This window comes from Muscardinus avellanarius, assembly GCF_963383645.1.
Source record: "Muscardinus avellanarius genome assembly, chromosome: 21".
NCBI lineage: Eukaryota > Metazoa > Chordata > Mammalia > Rodentia > Gliridae > Muscardinus > Muscardinus avellanarius.
Genome location: NC_137807.1, coordinates 1,011,858 through 1,029,544, shown reverse-complemented (window position 1 = coordinate 1,029,544; position 17,687 = coordinate 1,011,858). Strand labels below are relative to the sequence as shown.

General features: G+C 53.8%; 1 protein-coding gene across 1 annotated transcript in view; it reads right to left on the bottom strand.

The window, feature by feature from the left end:
• The window catches only part of P2RX7 (purinergic receptor P2X 7), a gene marked incomplete at both ends in the record, with an annotated part of 29,172 nt that continues 11,485 nt past the window's right edge, over positions 1-17,687 (bottom strand). The window contains 12 exons of the mRNA XM_080717579.1: positions 1-420; positions 1,255-1,356; positions 1,904-2,053; positions 2,137-2,202; positions 3,511-3,601; positions 4,264-4,400; positions 8,339-8,468; positions 8,955-9,035; positions 11,959-12,055; positions 13,451-13,523; positions 15,033-15,101; positions 16,557-16,728. Of these exons, the coding sequence (XP_080573705.1) occupies positions 1-420; positions 1,255-1,356; positions 1,904-2,053; positions 2,137-2,202; positions 3,511-3,601; positions 4,264-4,400; positions 8,339-8,468; positions 8,955-9,035; positions 11,959-12,055; positions 13,451-13,523; positions 15,033-15,101; positions 16,557-16,728 (1,588 nt within the window). The remainder of the gene's footprint in view (positions 421-1,254; positions 1,357-1,903; positions 2,054-2,136; positions 2,203-3,510; positions 3,602-4,263; positions 4,401-8,338; positions 8,469-8,954; positions 9,036-11,958; positions 12,056-13,450; positions 13,524-15,032; positions 15,102-16,556; positions 16,729-17,687) is intronic.

Sequence of the window (17,687 nt, the reverse complement as noted above, 5' to 3'; positions counted from 1 at the left end):
TTATTCTTCGTGCGGGCGCGGGGCCCCGCGGGGCGGGCCGGCCTGGGGGAAGCGGGCGCGGATGGCCCGGCGGCAGCAGCTGGGCAGCACGGCGTGGCCGGCCAGGCGGCCGAAGCGCCAGCGCGCGCAGCAGGCGAGGGCCAGGCGCCGCAGCCGCTCGGGGCCGGGCGCGGGCGCCAGGGGCTCCCGGCAGAGCAGCTGCAGGCGCAGCGCGGGCGCCGACAGCGCCAGCCGGCGGAAGGGCTCGGACGCGGCCAGGCAGGGCCCGGGCCGCCGGCGGCAGCACAGCTCCTCCGGCCCGCGCCGCGCCCGGGGCAGCGCCGACGCCCGGCAGCGGCCGCAGCGGCACCAGCCCGGGGTCCGGCCCGCGTGCAGCGGCCGCAGGGCCTGCGCCTCCTGCCGCTGCTCCTCCTCCTGCTCCTGCTCCTCCTGCTCCTCCTCCTCCTGCTCCTCCTCCTGCTCCTCCTCCTGCTCCTCCTCCTCCTCCTCCTGCTCCTCCTCCTTCTCCTCCTGCTCCCGCTCCTCCTCCCGCTCCTCCTCGGGCCCGGCCGCCGCCAGGGCCAGGGCCAGCTGCGAGAGCGCCAGGTCCGTCTCCGGCCTCTGCGAAAACAAGGTCCCAGCCTGAGCCACGGGGTGCGTGTGTGCACGCGTGTGTGCGTGCATGTGTGCGTGTGTGCACGCGTGTGTGCGTGTGTGATGCAGGGGATTGAACCCTTCAAGCTACACCCCAGCCTTATTTGGAAACAGGATCTCACTAGGTGGGTGAAAGTCTCCCCTGTAGCTGAGGCTGGCCTCAAACCTGCAATCTCCTGTCTCAGCCTCCCAGGTGCTGGGACTACAAGCGTGCACCCCCATCTGTTTATTTGTTTGTTTGTTTGTTATCTAATGGTGCTAAGGACTGAGCCCATTCTACCACTGAGCTACATGTCCCCTACTTTCTATCAATCTCTCTCTCTATCTATCTATATACCACGCCTGGGTAATTTTATTAATTTAGGAAATGACAGACAGAGCCAGGTGTGGTGGCGCACGTCTGTCATCCCAGTACTTGGGACGCTGAGACACGAGGATCGCGGTTCGCGGACAGCCTCAGCTACTTAGGCCCTCTGCAACTCAGTGAGACCCTGCTTCAAAATAAAGACTGAAAAATAGGGCTGGGGTGTAGCTCAGAGGTACAATGTCTCTGGGTTCCACCCCAAGTACCCCCCCCAAGAAAAAAATGAAAAGAAAAAAAGATAAAATGCTTTAACTTACTGGGACTTTTTTGCCCTTGACGTCTTGCAGGCTCTTCCCAAGTAGCTGCCGGTCTATCATCCGAATGTAGGGCTCGTCCACAAAGGACACGTACTTTAACGTCTAGGAGAAGGTTGAAACATTTGTTCACTTTTTTTTTTTTTGTGGTACTGGGGTTCCTGGAAGCCCTTCTACCCCAGGCTACACTTCCACACCTATTTTTACATTTTATATTTGGAAACAGGGTCTCCTAAGCCAGCGCGCACGGCTGGCTTCGAACCTGCGCGATCCTCCTGTCTCCGCCTCCCAAGCGCGGGGATGACAAGCGTGCGCCACCACACCCGGCCATTTGTTCACTTTGATGCAGAATTATGAAGAATCAGCCAGCGGTGGTGGCGCACGCTTGTCATCCCAGCACTTGGGAGGCTGAGACAGGAGGATCGCGGTTCGCGGACAGCCTCAGCTACTTAGTGAGGCCCTCTGCAACTCAGTGAGACCCTGTTTCAAAACAAAAAATAAAAAGTAGGGCTGGGGGTGTAGCTCGGAGGTCGAATGCCTCAAAGGATTGGCCCGCAAGATGGTGGGTCAGCGTCTTGCGGGGACTTGCCAACCGCAGGATGAAGCCTGCGGTCGCTCCCGGCCTCTCCGGATCTGAAACCCGGGGCCTCACCGGCTTGGGCTCCACGATCGACTTGCACTTCTTGCTGTAGTAGTACTCGTTGACGGCGCAGGGCTCGCAGCACTTGCAGCACGGGTAGACGCGGGCCCGGCAGAAGGCGCTGGAGTAGGTGTTGATGATGAAGTCGATGAACACGGTGGCCTGGGGGGACGACAAGCCCCAGGGTCGGGACACCTCCTTTCCCCAGCTCCTTCTCCCAGGCCGTGGGCAAGCGAGTCTCTTACCAAACCGAAGTAGGAGAGGGTGGATCCGATGTAGACCACCAGCTGGATAATGTCAAATTTTCCTCCCTGCAGGGGGAACAGCAAACGTTACTCCATGGGGATTCAGAGCCCCTTTGCTCCAGCGTGAATTTTGAGGCTCCCCACCCCCCCGGAGCAGAGCCTGGTGCTGTGACCGATATCCGCGCCCTCGCCCTCCTGCTCCCGGTAGCGGGAGGGAAGGCTGGGGCTGCGACGCTCCTGTGTCCTGTCTCTGCTCTTTAAGCTGAGCCTAGGCCCATGAATTTTTTTGTTTATTTATTTATTTCTCAGTACTGGGCATTGAACACAGGAGCATTCTACCTCTGAGCTACACCCCCAGCCCCACTTCTTTTTATTCTTTATTTTGAAACAGGGTCACACTAAGTTGTGGAGGGGCCTAAGTAGCTGAGGTTGGCCGCGAACCTGGATCCTCCTGTCTCTGCCTCCCAAGTACTGGGATTACAAGTGTGCGCCACCACACCTGACCTTTTTTTTTTTTTTTTTTTTTTTTTTTTTGGTGATACTGGGGTTCCTGGAAGCCTTTCTACCTCCGGGATACACTCCCAGACCTATTTTTACAATTTTATTTGGAAACAGGGTCTCATAAGCCAGCGAATCCGCGATCCTCCTGTCTCCGCCTCCCAAGCGCGGGGATTACAAGCGTGCGCCACCACGCCCAGCTATTCTTTATTTTAAAATAGGGTCTCACTAAGTTGCGGAGTGCCTCACTGAGTAGCTGAGGCTGTCCGCGAACCGCGATCCTCCTGTCTCTGCCTCCCAAGTACTGGGATTACAAGTGTGTGCCACCACACCTGACCTTTCTTTTCTTTTCTTTTCTTTTTTTTTTTTTTGGTGCTGAGGCTTGAGCCTCCAAGCTACACCCCCTGTCCCCATTTTATTTTGCAGTACTGGGGATGGAATCCATGGGCATTCGACCTCCGAGCTACACCCCCTGCCCTATTTTTTATTCTTTACTTTGAAACCGGGTCTCACTGAGTTGCAGAGGGGCTCACTAAGTAGCTGAGGCTGTCCTCGAACCGCGATCCTCCGGTCTCAGGCTCTCAAATACTGGGATTACTAGCGTGCCCACCACACCCGGCTGCAGAGAAATTTTTCTTTCTTTATTTTCTTTCTTTTTCTTCTCTCTTTCTTCCCTCGGGAATATTACCATTTCCCCCCGAGTCCCACACGTTTTCCTCAGATGACTCGGTCTTAGGACTTGCAGGACAGCTCGTCTTCCTCTCTGTGTCCCGAGCAAAATGCCGGGTGCCATTAATGACGGCCGCGTGGCGAGCTCGCCCCCCGGAGCCACCACCGCACCGTGGGCCGCCGTCCTGGGCCCCCGGAGAGACTTACAGTGCCGAAAACCAAGATGTCAAAGCGGATTCCAAACACTTTGATCAGCGTGCGCTTCTCCACGCTGTTTTCCACATAGTACTTGGCATACCTGCCGGAGGAAAAGAATCTTTGTTTATAAAGTTCGCCTTGAAAGTGCTGACATTTCAGGAAAGAGAAGACAAAGCAAAACCGGTAGCCGATCCGGTCTGCCTGTCTACCCTGGAGCTCCACCTCCGTCCCTGTGTTATTTTATTTTATTCTTTTCAGTACTGGGGATGGACCCCAGGGGCATTCTACCTCTGAGCTACACCCCAGCCCTATTTTTTATTCTTTTTTTTTTTTTTTTTGGTGGTACTAGGGGTGAAACCCAGAGGCTTTCTACCTCTGGGCTCTACTCCCAGACCTTTTTTTTTTTAATATATTTTATTTGGAAACAGGGTCTCACTAAGTTGCTGAGAGCCTCACTAAGTAGCTGAGGCTGGCTTCGAACCCGTGCGATCCTCCTGTCTCAGCCTCCCAAGCGCGGGGATTACAAGCGTGCGCCACCACCCCCAGCCCTATTTTTTATTCTTTATTTGGAAACCGGGTCTCAGTTGCAGAGGGCCTCACTAAGCAGCTGAGGCTGTCCCCGAACCGTGATCCCCCTGCTCAGCCTTCTGAATGCTGGGATGACAAGCGTGCGCCACCGCGCCCACCCGGCTTAGCAGAGTTTGTCTCGGGAAACCAGCTGGGGCCGTGGCTCCTGGAGGCCGGGAGCTGAGCCAGCCTGACCTGAAGTTGTATCCAGGGTACAGGGACTCGGTGGTGGCCTTGTCGTCGAGGCGACGGAAACTGTACTTGGGCCGGCAGCGATGGGACCAGCTGTCCAGGTTGCAGTCCCAGTAGATCTCGATGCCCATGATTCCTCCCTGGGGGCGGCAACAACACCGTCCCTGAGCTGCTGGCCCGGCCCCGCGACCCCCGCACGGCGCCCCGCACGGCAATCAGGGCTGCCGGAGAGATTTTGCCTTTTCGGTTTATGTAGTACTGCAGATTGAAGCCAGAGGGCTTCTACCTCTGAGCTATACCCTCAGCCCTATTTTTTATTCTTTATTTTGAAACAGGGTCTCACTAAGTTGCAGAGGGCCTCGCTAAGCAGCTGAGGCTGGCCGCGAACCTGCGATCTTCCCATCTCAGCCTCCCAAGTACTGGGATGACAAGCGTGTGCCATCACTATTTTTTGGTGTTGTTTTGTTTTGCTTTGAAAAGTTTTTCTAAAGTTCTGAGGCTGGCCTTGAAGCCGCAACCCTCTTGTCTCAGCCTCCCTGGTATCGGGATTATAGGTATGTGTCAGTATGCCCAGCTCAACAATATAATTTTCAAAAAACCATTCCTGCACATCTGGCGCCTTTAATCCCCCCCACATCCCCATTAAAGATAAATTGAAACTTGTTTGGTTGGAATTCATGGCATCCAGTCAAATATTTTTTGTTTTATCTCTCTGGATTCCCTTGGGGAAGGCTCCTGGCACTGTGGGTATATTAAGGAATTTTTTTTTCTTTTGGTGGTACTGAGGGTGGAACCCAGGGGCTTTTCTACCTCCAGCTATACTACCAGCCCTATTTTATATTTTATTTGGAAACAGAGTCTCACTAAGTTGCTGAGAGCCTCGCTAAGTAGCTGAGGCTGGCTTTGAACTTGCGCGATCCTCCTGTCTCAGCCTCCCAAGTGCGGGGATGACGAGCGTGCGCCACCACGCCCGCTCTGTTAAGGATCTTGAGATGGGAGATTATCCCAGTTACCCAGGTGGGCCATAAATCCCACCTCTTTTAAATGCTCTATGTTGCTGGGCGGTGGCGCACACCTGCCATCCCAGTACTTGGGAGACTGAGAGAGGAGGACCACGGGTTCAAGGACAGCCTCAGCAAGTAGGGAGCCTCTCAGCAACCTAGAGAGACCTTGTTTCCAAATAAAATTCAGATAGCGCTAGAGGTGTAGCTTGGGGGTAGAAATACCCTGGGTTCAGTCCCCAGTACCACAGACACACACAGGTCCTCCCTCCTATAAGGACCGTGTTTTTTGTTATTTGTTTTGCTGGGCGTGGAGGCTTATGCTGGGAATCCCTATACTTGGGAGGCCGAGACAGGAGGATCAGGTTCGAGTAAGCCTCAGCTACTTAGTGAGACCCTGTTACAAAAATAAACATTTTTTTTTTGTAGGACTGGGGATTGAACCCAGGCACATTCTACCTCCGAGCTACACCCCAGCCCTATTTTTTTATTCTTTATTTTGAATCAAGATCTCACTAAGTAGCTAAGGCTGGCTGCAAACTGGGATCCTCCTACCTCAAGCCTCCCAAGTACTAAGATTACAAGTATGTGGCACCATCCCTGGCCAAAATAAAGATTTTTAAAAGATCTAGGGATGTATTTTAGAGGTAGAATTCCCCTGAGTTCAACCCCCAGTACAAAAAAAAAAAAAAAGCTTTCATAAGAGAGGAGAGGAGCCGGGGGCGTGATGGCACAGACAGGTGGATCGCACAGGTTCGAAGCCAGCCTCGCTGGCTTAAGAGACCCTGTTTCCAAATTTAAAAAGTATAAAAATGGGTCTGGGAGCATAGCCCGGAGGTGAAAGGGCTTCTAGGAACCCCAGTACCACCAGAGAGAGAGAGAGAGAGAGAGAGAGAGAGAGAGAGAGAGAGAAGAGGATGTTTAGAAACAGAATAAAGAGCCAATGTGCTGGGCGTGGTGGCGCACCCTTGTAATCCCAGCATTTGGGAGGCTGAGACAGAAGGATCGCAGTTCGCGGACAGCCTCAGCTACTTAGTGAGATCCTTTGCAACTCAGTGAGACCCAGTTTCAAAATAAAAAATAAAAAATAGAGCTGTAGGTATAGCTCAGAGGTAGAATGCCCCTGGGTTCCATCCTCAGTACCACCAAAAAAAAAAAAGTCAGTGTAGCTGGGTATCATGGTGCACACCTGTAATCCCAGTCCTTGGGAGGCTGAGACAGGAGGATCACAGGTTCGCGGTCAGCCTCAGCTACTTATTGAGGCCCTCCACAACTTAGCGAGACCTTGTTTCAAAAAAAAAAAAAAATTGGGCTAGGGGTGTCACTCGGAGCTAGAATGCCCCTGGGTTCAATCCCCAGTACCACAATAAAATATAGTTAAATTAAAATAAAGTAGGGCTGGGGGTGTAGCGTGAAGGTAGAATGCCTCTGGCTTCAATCCCCCGTACCGTATTCACACAGACAATAAAATAAAATGAGCCGGGCGTGGTGGCGCACGCTTGTCATCCCCGCGCTTGGGAGGCTGAGACAGGAGGATCGCGCAGGTTCGAAGCCAGCCTCAGCTACTTAGTGAGGCTCTCGGCAACTTAGTGAGACCCTGTTTCCAAATAAAATAGAAAAAAGGTCTGGGAGTATAGCCCGGAGGTAGAAAGCCTCTGGGTTCCACCCCCAGTACCACCAAAAAATAATAATAATAATAAATAAATAAAATAAAATAAAATAAAATGAAAAGTAAATTAAAAAGGAGTCGGTACGACCCCTGAGCAAGCCGCACCACTGGCTCTCACTGAAGACTGAGAAAAGGGCCGGGAACCCAGACGTGCAGGGAATGTTCTAGAGGGTGGCCAGGGCCGGGCACTCTCCCCCCCGAGCCTCCAGAGGGAGCCAGGCCCCGCTGGAGCCTTAACTTGGTCTCCGCGAAGGGAATTTGGTTTTTCCAGAAGCCTCCGGAATCCAAAGAAAGCACGCATTGTTTTGAGCCATTGCGCTTGTGATGGTGTGTTGCAGGAAACCATAGACCAAGTAGCTGCTCTCAGGGCTCCGGGCCAGAGCGGGCGACGCAGCCCAAGCCCTGGCCCGTGCCTGGGTTTGCTGTTAGGTACACGGGGCTCGGCCTGCACGCGTCATCCCTGTACTTGGAGGCTGAGACGGGAGGACTGCAGGTTGGAGACCAGAGGCAGCAACTTAGCGAGACCCTCAAGGAAAACTTCTGTCTTCCTTCCTTTCTTTCTTTTCTTTCTTTCTTCCTTTCTTTTCTTTCCTTCTTTCCTTTCTTTCCTTTTTGTGGTACTGGGTACAGAACCCAGGGGCATTCTAGCTTCGAGCTACACCCCCAGCCCTATTTTTTATACTTTATTTGGAAACAGGGTCTCACTGAGTACAGGGATTACGGATGTGGGCCACCACCCCTGGCCTCCTGTTTTAAAATTAAAAAATACCCAGGCGTGGTGGTGCACTCTTGTAATCCCTGAGCTTGGGAGGCTGAGGCAGGAGGATCGCGCAGGTTCGAAGCCAGCCTCAGCTACTTAGTGAGGCTCTCAGCAACTTAGTGACACCCTGTTTCCAAATAAAATATAAAATAGGTCTGGGAGTATAGCCCGGAGGTAGAAAGCCTCTGGGTTCCACCCCCAGTACCACAAAAATAAATAAAAAATAAAAAATAAATAAGCCGGGTGTGGTGGCGCACGCTTGTAATCCCTGCACTCGGGAGGCGGAGACAGGAGGACCGCGTAGGTTCGAAGCCAGCTGCGCTGGCTTAAGAGACCCTGTTTCTACATAAAAGTGTAAAAATAGGTCTGGCAGTGTAGCCCGTGGGACTGTAGCCGGGGGTAGAAGGGCTTCCAGGAACCCCAGTACCACCACAAAAATAAATAAATAAATAAATAAAATGGGGCTAGGGTGGAGCTCAGAGGTAGATTGGCCCTGTGTTCAAATCCCAGTACCCAAACCAAACCAAAATGCGTGGCCCAGTAAATATGGGCCATGGTCTTTGGATCCAGCGAGCTGGCCTCCTGACTGTTGGGCGCCCACCACGCCCCGTGCCCGCGACCCACACGCCCTGTACACACGCCACCGACCTGCACTGCCACCTCCGAGAAGTTATCTCCAGTCTCCCGGAAGATATCCCCCAGCCGGAAGATGGGGCACTGCGGATTCAGAGTCTTGTGAAAGGTACAGCTGGTGTTCAGACCCGGCAGGATGTTTCTCCTGTGCACAGGGAAAAGCAGAGGGACAGACATCCTTACCAACAACGGCTGCCTGGGCGACACGGGCGGGTCCTCTCCCATGTGCCGCGGTTGGCCCGGGCAGCCAGTCGCACACGGCCGAAGGGCTGCTGTGTCACTTCCAAAGACCATGGCTTCCGTCTCGGTGCCTGCTCTGGGGAAGCCGGCCACCGTGGCCTAAGGACATCCCGGTTCACCTCGGGGAGGCACCGAGGTGCCAGCCAATGGCTACGGGAGTGAGCCTGGCAAAGGGCTCTCAGTCCCAGCCCAGCCTGGGAGATGTAGCCTCAGTCAACAGCTCTAACCTGGGAGACCTGAGCTTGAACCAGCCGGCAAAGACATTCCCAGATTCCTGATCCACGGAAACCGAGGGAGAGGGTAAGTATCCTTTTAGGGGGCTTTGTAGGTTGGGGGCCATTTGTTACACAGCTGTAGGTAACTGTTACAGCCAGGTATTGTAGGCCCTTACGTGGTGTAGTTGTGGCCAGGGAAGTCGATATTGTTCTTGATGAGCACGGTGAAGTTTTCAGCGCTTCTCAGGAGCGCAGGCCTGGGAGAGAGAAATGAGGGTGAGGGACCGCAGGGGCAGAGGGAGTCAGTGGGCCACTGAGGCCAGAGGCTTCTGGGTATTTTTGTTTTTGTTTTTGTTTTGTTTTTGATTGTGTGTGTGTGTGTGTGTGTGTGCGCGCGCAGTACTGGGGTTGAACCCAGAGGCATTCTACCTTCGAGCCACACCCTCAGCCCGTTTTTTTATTTCTCATTTTGAAACAGGGTCTTTCTAGGTTCATTTGAGTCTCACTACTTGCTGAGGCTGTCCTCGAACCTGTGATCTTCCTGTCTCAGCCTCCCAAGTACTGGGATGACAGACCTGCACCACCACGACTGGATCAGCTTCTGGTTTTACGCTTAGTCTTTGGGATAAAAAGAGACAGAGGTATGTGCAGCCGTGTGTCGGTAAGCCAGGTCCCTAGGGGAGAAAAGGCTTGATACGCAGTGATTGCCCATTACCATGGTGTGAATACTCCCTCCACGGCTGGTTCTAAAGGGATAGAGCTGAATTCGGTTGCAGTCTTTTTTTTTTTTTTTTTCCAAGTCTGGGGATGGAACCCAGAGGCATTTGACCTCCAAGCTATACCCCCTCCCTGCCCAATTTTTTATTCTTTATTTATTCTTTATTTATTTTTATTTATTAATTTATTTTTGCAGGTCTGGGGATGGAACCCAGAGTTGACCTCCAAGCTATACCCTCTCCCTGCCCAATTTTTTATTCTTTATTTATTTTTATTTATTAATTTATTTTTGCAGGTCTGGGGATGGAACCCAGGGGCATTTGACCTCTGAGCTACACCCCTTGCCCTATTTTTTATTCTTTATTTTGAAACCAGGTCTCACTGAGTTGCAGAGGGCCTCACTAAGTAGCTGAGGCTGTCCGCGAACCACGATCCTCTGGTCTCAGCCTCCCGAATGCTGGGATGACAAGCGCGCACCACCAAGCCCGGCTTTATTCTTTATTTTGAAACAGGGTCTCACTGAGTTGCAGAGGGCTTCACTAAGTAGTTGAGGCTGGCCGCGAACCTGTGATCCTCCTGTCTCAGCCTCCCAAGTACTGGGATCACAGGCGTGCGTGCCACTGCACCCGCCTGTGTCTTATCTGTCCCGTTAGCCTTGTGACTGGCTTTATTTCCGGAACTTCCTCTATCTTACATAAAATTAAGGAAACGGTTCTGCCTCATCACATAGGAGGTAAATATCAAACACTTACAACACGGGCTGGATATGTTGAATGAATTCATCTTCGTGAATTCCACGGGAGGGACCTGAAAATCGGGGGCCTGGTTGCCCGAGGTCGTGTCAAGATGCCACCCAGGGCCAGGAGACGGGTCTTTAGCTGATGAATGGGCTGGTCACGGGGCCAGTCAAGGGCCCCTTGTGTTGAACCAAGAATGGCCGGGTGTGGGATGATGTTCCTCCTACGGCTGCCCATTCCTCTGTGACAGAGAAACTTCCCTGGCCTAGAAATGAACCCGGGGTAATGGACAGGGTGACGGCGCCCAGTGCCTCGGCCTGGGCCTTCTACACGCCAGCTTGGGGCAGTGCCCCCAACACACACACACACACACACACACACACACACGCGCACGCTGGAGTGGCCCTGAGTCACTTTGGTCTTGGTAGCTACTAAGCAGATACTGGTATTTCAATTTAAATTCACTGTGTGTGGTGGCACACACTTGTTTTTTATTTTTCATTTTTTTTAATTTTTTGTGGTACTGGAGGTGTAGCCCAGGGGCTTTTCTACCTCCAGGCTACAGTCCCAGACCTATTTTATACTTTATTTGGAAACAGGGTCTCACTAAGGTGCTGAGAGCCTCACTCAGTAGCTGAGGCTGGCTTCGAACCTACGCGATTCTCCTGTCTCCGCCTCCCAAGCGCGGGGATGACAAGAGTGCGCCACCACGCCCGGCCTGTGGCACACACTTATAATCCCAGCATTCGGGAGGCTGAGACAAGAGGATCGTGGTTCACGGCCAGCCTCAGCTACTTAGTGAGGCCCCCTGCAACTCAGTGAGACCCTGTTTCCAAATAAAAAATAAAAAATAGGGCAGGGGGTGGAGCTCAGAGGTAGAATGCCCCTGGGTTCCATCCCCAGTACTGAAAAAAAAAATTAAAATTTAGCTGTTGAGTTGTAGTAGTACATCTGTGTGTGTGTGTCTGTGTGCGTGTGTGTTTGTGCATGTTTGTGCGTGTGCGTGCATGTGTGCGTGTGTGTTTGTGCGTGTGTGTCTCTGTGTGTGCATGTGTTTGTGCGTGTGTGTGCGTGTGTGTCTGTGTGTGCACTGTGTGTCTGTGTGTGCGTGTGCGCTGTGTGTTTGTGCGTGTGCGTGTGTGTGTGTGTACGTGCATGTGTGCGTGTGTGTCTGTGTGTGCATGTGTTTGTGCGTGTATGTGCGTGCATGCATGTGCGTGTGTGTGTGTTGCATGTTTGTGCATGTGCGTGCGTGTGCGTGTGTGCACGTGTGTGTTTGTGCGTGTGTGTCTCTGTGTGTGGATGTGTGTGTGCGTGTGTGTCTGTGTGTGCACTGTGTGTCTGTGTGTGCGTGTGCGCTGTGTGTTTCTGTGTGTGTGCGTGTGTGTGCGTGTGTGCGTGTGCGTGCGTGCGTGTGTGTGTGTGTGAGATGCTAGGGATTGAACCCAGGGCCGATCACAGGATCAGGGCCAGCCTCAGCGATTTAGCAACTTAGGCCCTGTTTCCAAATAAAGAAATACACAGGGTAGAGATGCTGTTCGGAGGTAGAAGGCCGCTGAGTTCAGTGCCCGGTCCTCCCTCCCCAAAGCAAAGCCCAGCTGCAGGGCCTTCCCAGATCAGCGCCAGATCGTGTCCAGCTGCGTGCCAGGCAGGGGTCCCTGAGCGGCCGACCAGGGCCCCACGGGTCCCTGCCGAGGCCGCGCGTCCGTCCCACCCTGCCGCTCACCGGGGCGCGTCTTCGGTGGTCTCGATGGGACACCAGGCGGAGACTTCACACGTCTTCTGGTTACCTTTGAACACGACGCACCTGCCGGTCTGGATGCCTGCCAGGGAGCCAGATGAAAAAAGACCATGGAGAGGAAATTCTCCAGGGAGCGTCGGGGACCCAAGCCAAGCAGAGATGGTGTGCTGCCCAGCTGAAGCGGCCTCAGCGTCTGTGAACCCCATCTTCCCCACAAACATTCCCCGGACCAAGTGTAAAATTGGACAGCAAGCGTTTGCCCGGTGCGGTGGTGCACACCTGTAATCTCAGTACTGAGGAGGCTGAGGCAGGAGGATCGCAGGTTTGAAGCCAGCCTCAACAACTTAGGCCCTCAGCAACTCAGGGAGATCCTGTGTCAAAGTGAAAAGATAAAGACAGGTGTGGTGGTGCATGCCTGTGATCCCAGTACTTGGGAGGCTGAGACAGGAGGACCGCAGGTTGGAGGCCAGCCTCAGCAAGTGGTGACACTCTCGGCAACCTAGTGAGACCCTGTTTCAAAATTAAAAAATAGAGCTGGGGGTGTAGCCGAGAGGCACAATGTCCTTGGGCTCCATCCTGAATAGTGCACACTAGGAAGTCAAGCCCCCCCATCTTTGGAGAAATTCAGAAAAGCACTCCAGTGACATGGCGGGCCGTGTGATCATGTGATTTTCTACCAACAGGTCACGCCACGATTTTTGCTTTGTTTTTTTGTAGGGATTGAACCCAGGGGCATTCTACCTCTCAGCAGTCTACATCCGCAGGCTTATTTTTATTTTGAAACAGGGTCTTGCAAGGCTGAAGAGAGTCTTACTACTTGCTGAGACTGGCCAAGAACCTGCGATCTTCCTGTCTCAGCCTCACAAGCACTGGGTTTCAGATGTGCACCGCCATATCCAGCTTACTTTTGTATTTTTTATTTTATTTTATGCAGTACTGGGAATTAAACCCGGGGCATTCTACCTCTGAGCTACACCCCCTGCCCTATTTTTTTATTCTTTATTTTGAAACAGGGTCTCACTGAGTTGCAGAGGGCCTTATTGAGTAGCTGAGGCTGTCCGCGAACCGCGATCCTCCGGTCCCAGCCTCCCCAAGTACTGGGATTACAAGTGTTGGCCATCACACCCAGCTTTATTATTTTTATTTTGAAACAGAGTGTCACTAAGTTGCTGAGGCTGGCCTTGAACTTGCAACCCTCCCTCCCAACTCAGCCTCCCAAGCACTGGGGTGACAAGCGTCACCACTACGCCCAGCCATATGCCAGGCTTTGAGGAGCTCCTATCCCTGGGAAACAAGAATCAAACTCACAGGCCGCAGCTGGCCCGCTGGGGACAGAGCAGGACACGGGGCTGATAGGCCGTGTGTGGCTTGGTGGTGCCGGGAGCCAGAGGCTAAGGGCCTGAAGCGGGCTTCGGGAACGTCATCGCAATGCCAGGTCACCGCCTGCGGGGCCCCGGGGGAAAGCAAAAAAAGGCACCTTTGCTTTGTGGGTCCGTCCATCCCTTTCTGCAACCGCGGTCAGAGGAGCAGAGCGTCCTGCGGGTGGGATACTGCGGAGAGGAGGACAGGGCGGTGGGACGTGAGCCGCGCATGCGCGTGTGGCTGGGCTGTGCGGGCTCATTGGTATGGATGGACTTAGGGGCACATTGGTATTAATAGACTTAAGGACATTTTGGTATCAATAGCCTTAAGGTATGGGTAGACTTAGGGGTACATTGGAATTGAAGACTTAGGGGCACTTTTGTATTGATAGTCTTAGGGTCACACAAGTATTAATAGACTTAAGGGCACCTTGGTATTGATAGACTTATGGGCACATTGGTATTGATAGACTTAGGGGTATTTTTTATTGATAGCGTTAAGGGCACATTGGTATGGATGGGCTTAGGGGCACTTTGGTGTTTATAGACTGAGGGCACACTGGTATATCTAGACCTGGGGGCACACTGGTATATCTAGACCTGGGGGCACACTGGTATATCTAGACCTGGGGGCACACTGGTATATCTAGACCTGGGGGCACACTGGTATATCTAGACCTGGGGGCACACTGGTATATCTAGACCTGGGGGCACACTGGTATATCTAGACCTGGGGGCACATTGATACTGATAGACTTAGGGGCACTTTCGTATTGATAGACTTGGGGCCACATTGGAATTAAGACTTAGGGCACATCGGTATTGATAGGTTTGAGGGCACACTGGTATGGGTAGACATAGGGGAACACTGTATTGCTGGACTTAAGGGCACCTTGGTATGGAAAGACTCAGGAGCACTTGGTACTGATAGACGTGGGGCCACATCAGTACGGGTGACTTCAGGGCATGTTGGCGCAGACAGACTCGAGGGCGCATTGGTACGGACAGACTCGAGGGCTTTGGGTTTTCATCTTAAAAAACAGAGAGCAGGACCGTGAAAGTTTGACAGGGAGACTGAGCCGGGGAAGGTGGAGGGACGGGGAAGGTGGAGGGATGGCTGCGCCGCGTCTATGGGGGCCGAGCCTCAGGAGTGGGGCGAACGGCACTCCAGCTGCTGGCCAGTGTTTCCCACGACCGCCCCACGGCTCTCCGCGGGGTCCCGGCAGGAGGAGCCCTGGAAGAGGACACCCTGTTTTGAATCCTGGCTCTGCCTGCAGCAAGCTGTGTGCGCTGGGAGTCACTTAATCTCTGTGAGTGTGCCCTGGTTGTGAAATGGGGCTGTTGTGGAAAGTGAACTTAGTTCTGTGAACGCCAAGAATCACACCGTCCCGGGAGCCAGCGACAGAGAGCAGGTGTCCCCTCTGCACGGACCCCGGGCGTTACCACTGGAGCCTGGGGGGGGGCGCAGAGAGACGGTGGCTTCAGAGACAGACCTGCGAGGGTTTCTCAGCTCCTTCCTCCGGCCAGACCCTACCCCACGAGCGGCAGATGTGCGGCAATATTTGTGGGTTAAATATTGGTGGGGGCGCTGACAGTCACACGCACCCCGGGCCCCTTCTGTCTCTTCAGCCTGCGCCTCCCCCGGGCTCTTATTACGCCCCTCACCCGCCCTGCAGGTCCCCGAGGTCCCCTCCTTACCTCAGGACACAGCCCCTGCTCTTGGCCTTGTGTCTTGAGGAAGTTCGTCATCACAAAGAAGGAGTTCCCCTGTGGAGACGGGAGGACCGCAGGTTTGAGGCCAGCCTCGGAAACTGGGCGAGACTGTCAACAACCTACTGAGACCCTGTTTTAAAACAAAAAAAGCCGGACGCGGTGGCGCACACGTGTCATCCCCGCACGCGGGAGGCGGAGACAGGAGGATCGAGCAGGCTCGAAGCCAGCCGCACTGATTTAAGAGACCCTGTTTCAAATTAAAAGTGTAAAATAGGTCTGGGAGTGTAGCCCAGAGGTAGAAGGGTTTCCAGGACCCCAGTACCACCAAAAAGAAAAAGGGGGAGGGGGCTTGGAGTGTAGCTCAGAGGTAGACTGCCTCTGGGTTCAATCCCCAGTAAGACACACACACACACACACACACACACACACACCCCTCCAGGCTTACTTAACTGAGAACTGAGCTACTTAACCATAATAACCCAGGGTGCTAAGTACCGGGGCGAGCCCTTCTGGCCTTCTAAACTTCTGGAAAGCAGCGTCCGTCCGTCCGTCCGTGGGCAGCGTGGGCGATGCCCAGGGTTTAGCATCAAAGCCGAGCGAGCCGTCCCACTGGGCTGAGAGGGATCGGGAGTCATTTTGCAACCCAATCGCCAAAGCAGGGCTTTCGTTCCTGTTTTGTTCTGGTTTTTCTTTTAACACAGTAAAATCCCATTAAACTGAGACTTGAGGGGGCGGTGGGGCGGGGCGTAGGCTGTACCCTGGGCAGCCTGTTGAGGCTTTCTGTACCTCAATGAAAGGACAATAGGGCACCCCACCACCTGGACAAAGGCCGGGTTTTCGACACCCCCTTAGAAACAATGGAAAAGCAGTTTGGGTGTTTTGCAAAAAGCTTTCAGGCTGCAAATGTGCCCCTGTGTCCCTCCCGCCCCCAGGTGTTCCTCCACCCCTCTGTGATTTCTCCTCAATAATTCTGCTTTTCTTCTAGCTGGCAAAGGGATCCAGTCACACGCCCCCACCTTGGGCGCCCCCGCCCTTCCTCTCCTGGTGACCTGCATCTCCCCCTTCTGTGGATAGGTGTATAACCAGCATGGCCTCCTGGGACCTCTTGGTGGCAGAGGCCAGCCTGAGGACGATGCCGAAGGGCCCAGTCCTTTGCCCTTCGGAGGCCAGGCTGGCCTGGCTCGGGTGGCCCGGATCCCCTGGGCGCTTCGTCTGCGACCAGAGCCCAGAGGCGCGAGTCAGCTCCTGTCTGAACTGCGCCAGGCTGCGCTGCTATTTTGAGACACCCCATAGGACTGGATGAAACAAAGAACCGTCTTCCTGGAGCTGCTGGAGCTGACCCAGTTTGGCAATTTTCAGGTTCTCTCGGTTGGGATTTTCAGAGATTTTTAAATAGGGGCACTTTTTTTTTTTTTTTTTTTTTTTTTAAAGCAAAGCTCTAGGCCCCCGGGCGGAGGAGGAGACCAGGCGTGAGTGACCGGGTCTTGGGAGGAGGCTGCACGCGCTCACCTGCAGAGGGAAGGTGTAATCCGCCGCGTCAAACACGCTCCGCACCAGCTTCTTCGCCTCCGCCGCCCCCGCCACCTGCTCCGTGACCTCCGTGATCCCTTTGACCTTGGTGTGCACGGAGCTGATGACGGACTCCTTCCGCTGGTATAGCTTGTCGATCACCAAGGCAAAGCTACGTGCAGACACAGGAGCATCAGTGGGTTTCCTTCCTTCCTTCCTTCCTTCCTTCCTTCCTTCCTTCCTTTCTTTCTTTTCCTTCTTTCTTTTTTCCAGTACTGGGGATGGAACCCAGGGGCATTCTACCTCCGAGCTACACCCCCAGCCCTGATTTTTATTCTTTATTTTGAAACAGGGTCTCACTGAGTTGCAGAGGGCCTCACTAAGTAGCTGAGGCTGTCCGCGCACCGCGATCCTCCGGTCTCAGCCTCCCGAATGCTGGGATTACGAGCGTGCGCCACCGCGCCCGGCTGGCACTAGTGGCTTTCTGTCGGGGTGGGGGCGCCTGCAGCAGTTTGGGGTACAGGTGCTGGAGGCCGTCCCTTGCCATTCCTAGCTTTGCTGCCGGGTGACTGACATTTCTGTCTCACTTTCCCTTTGCAAAGTGGGAGCACCGAGTCGTCCTTGCCTGGTGGGATTATCCTGAGGGTTATGAGACCGGGGCCCAAACGCCTGAGCCCAGGATCTGGCACATCATGAACACTTCCTATGAGAAAACGTTGCCCTCGATCCTGTTCTGTAATATTACGTAGCAGAGACCCCGGCTCACAGGACCGCGGCATGGTTTGTATCCGGAAGTTTCCCGCCAAAATCCCATGTGTTGAAAATGTGATCTTCCAGTGCAGTGAAGTTCACAGCTGGGGCAAGGCAGGAGGGAGTGGGCCACTCAGGGTGTGGCCTTGGGGGCTGTATCTGTCCTCTGGCCCCTTCCTGTCTGTCTGTCTGTCTGTCTGTCTGTCTCTCTCTCTCTCTCTCCGCTTCCCATCTGGCAGGAGCTCTCCTCCACACCTCCCGCCGCCATGATGTTTCTGCCTTGGAGGTGGCCCACCCTGGACTGAACCTTCAAAACCCTAAACCCCAATAAACCTTTCCTCCTCTAGACTCTGATTGCCAGGCATTTTGGTCACAGCAACC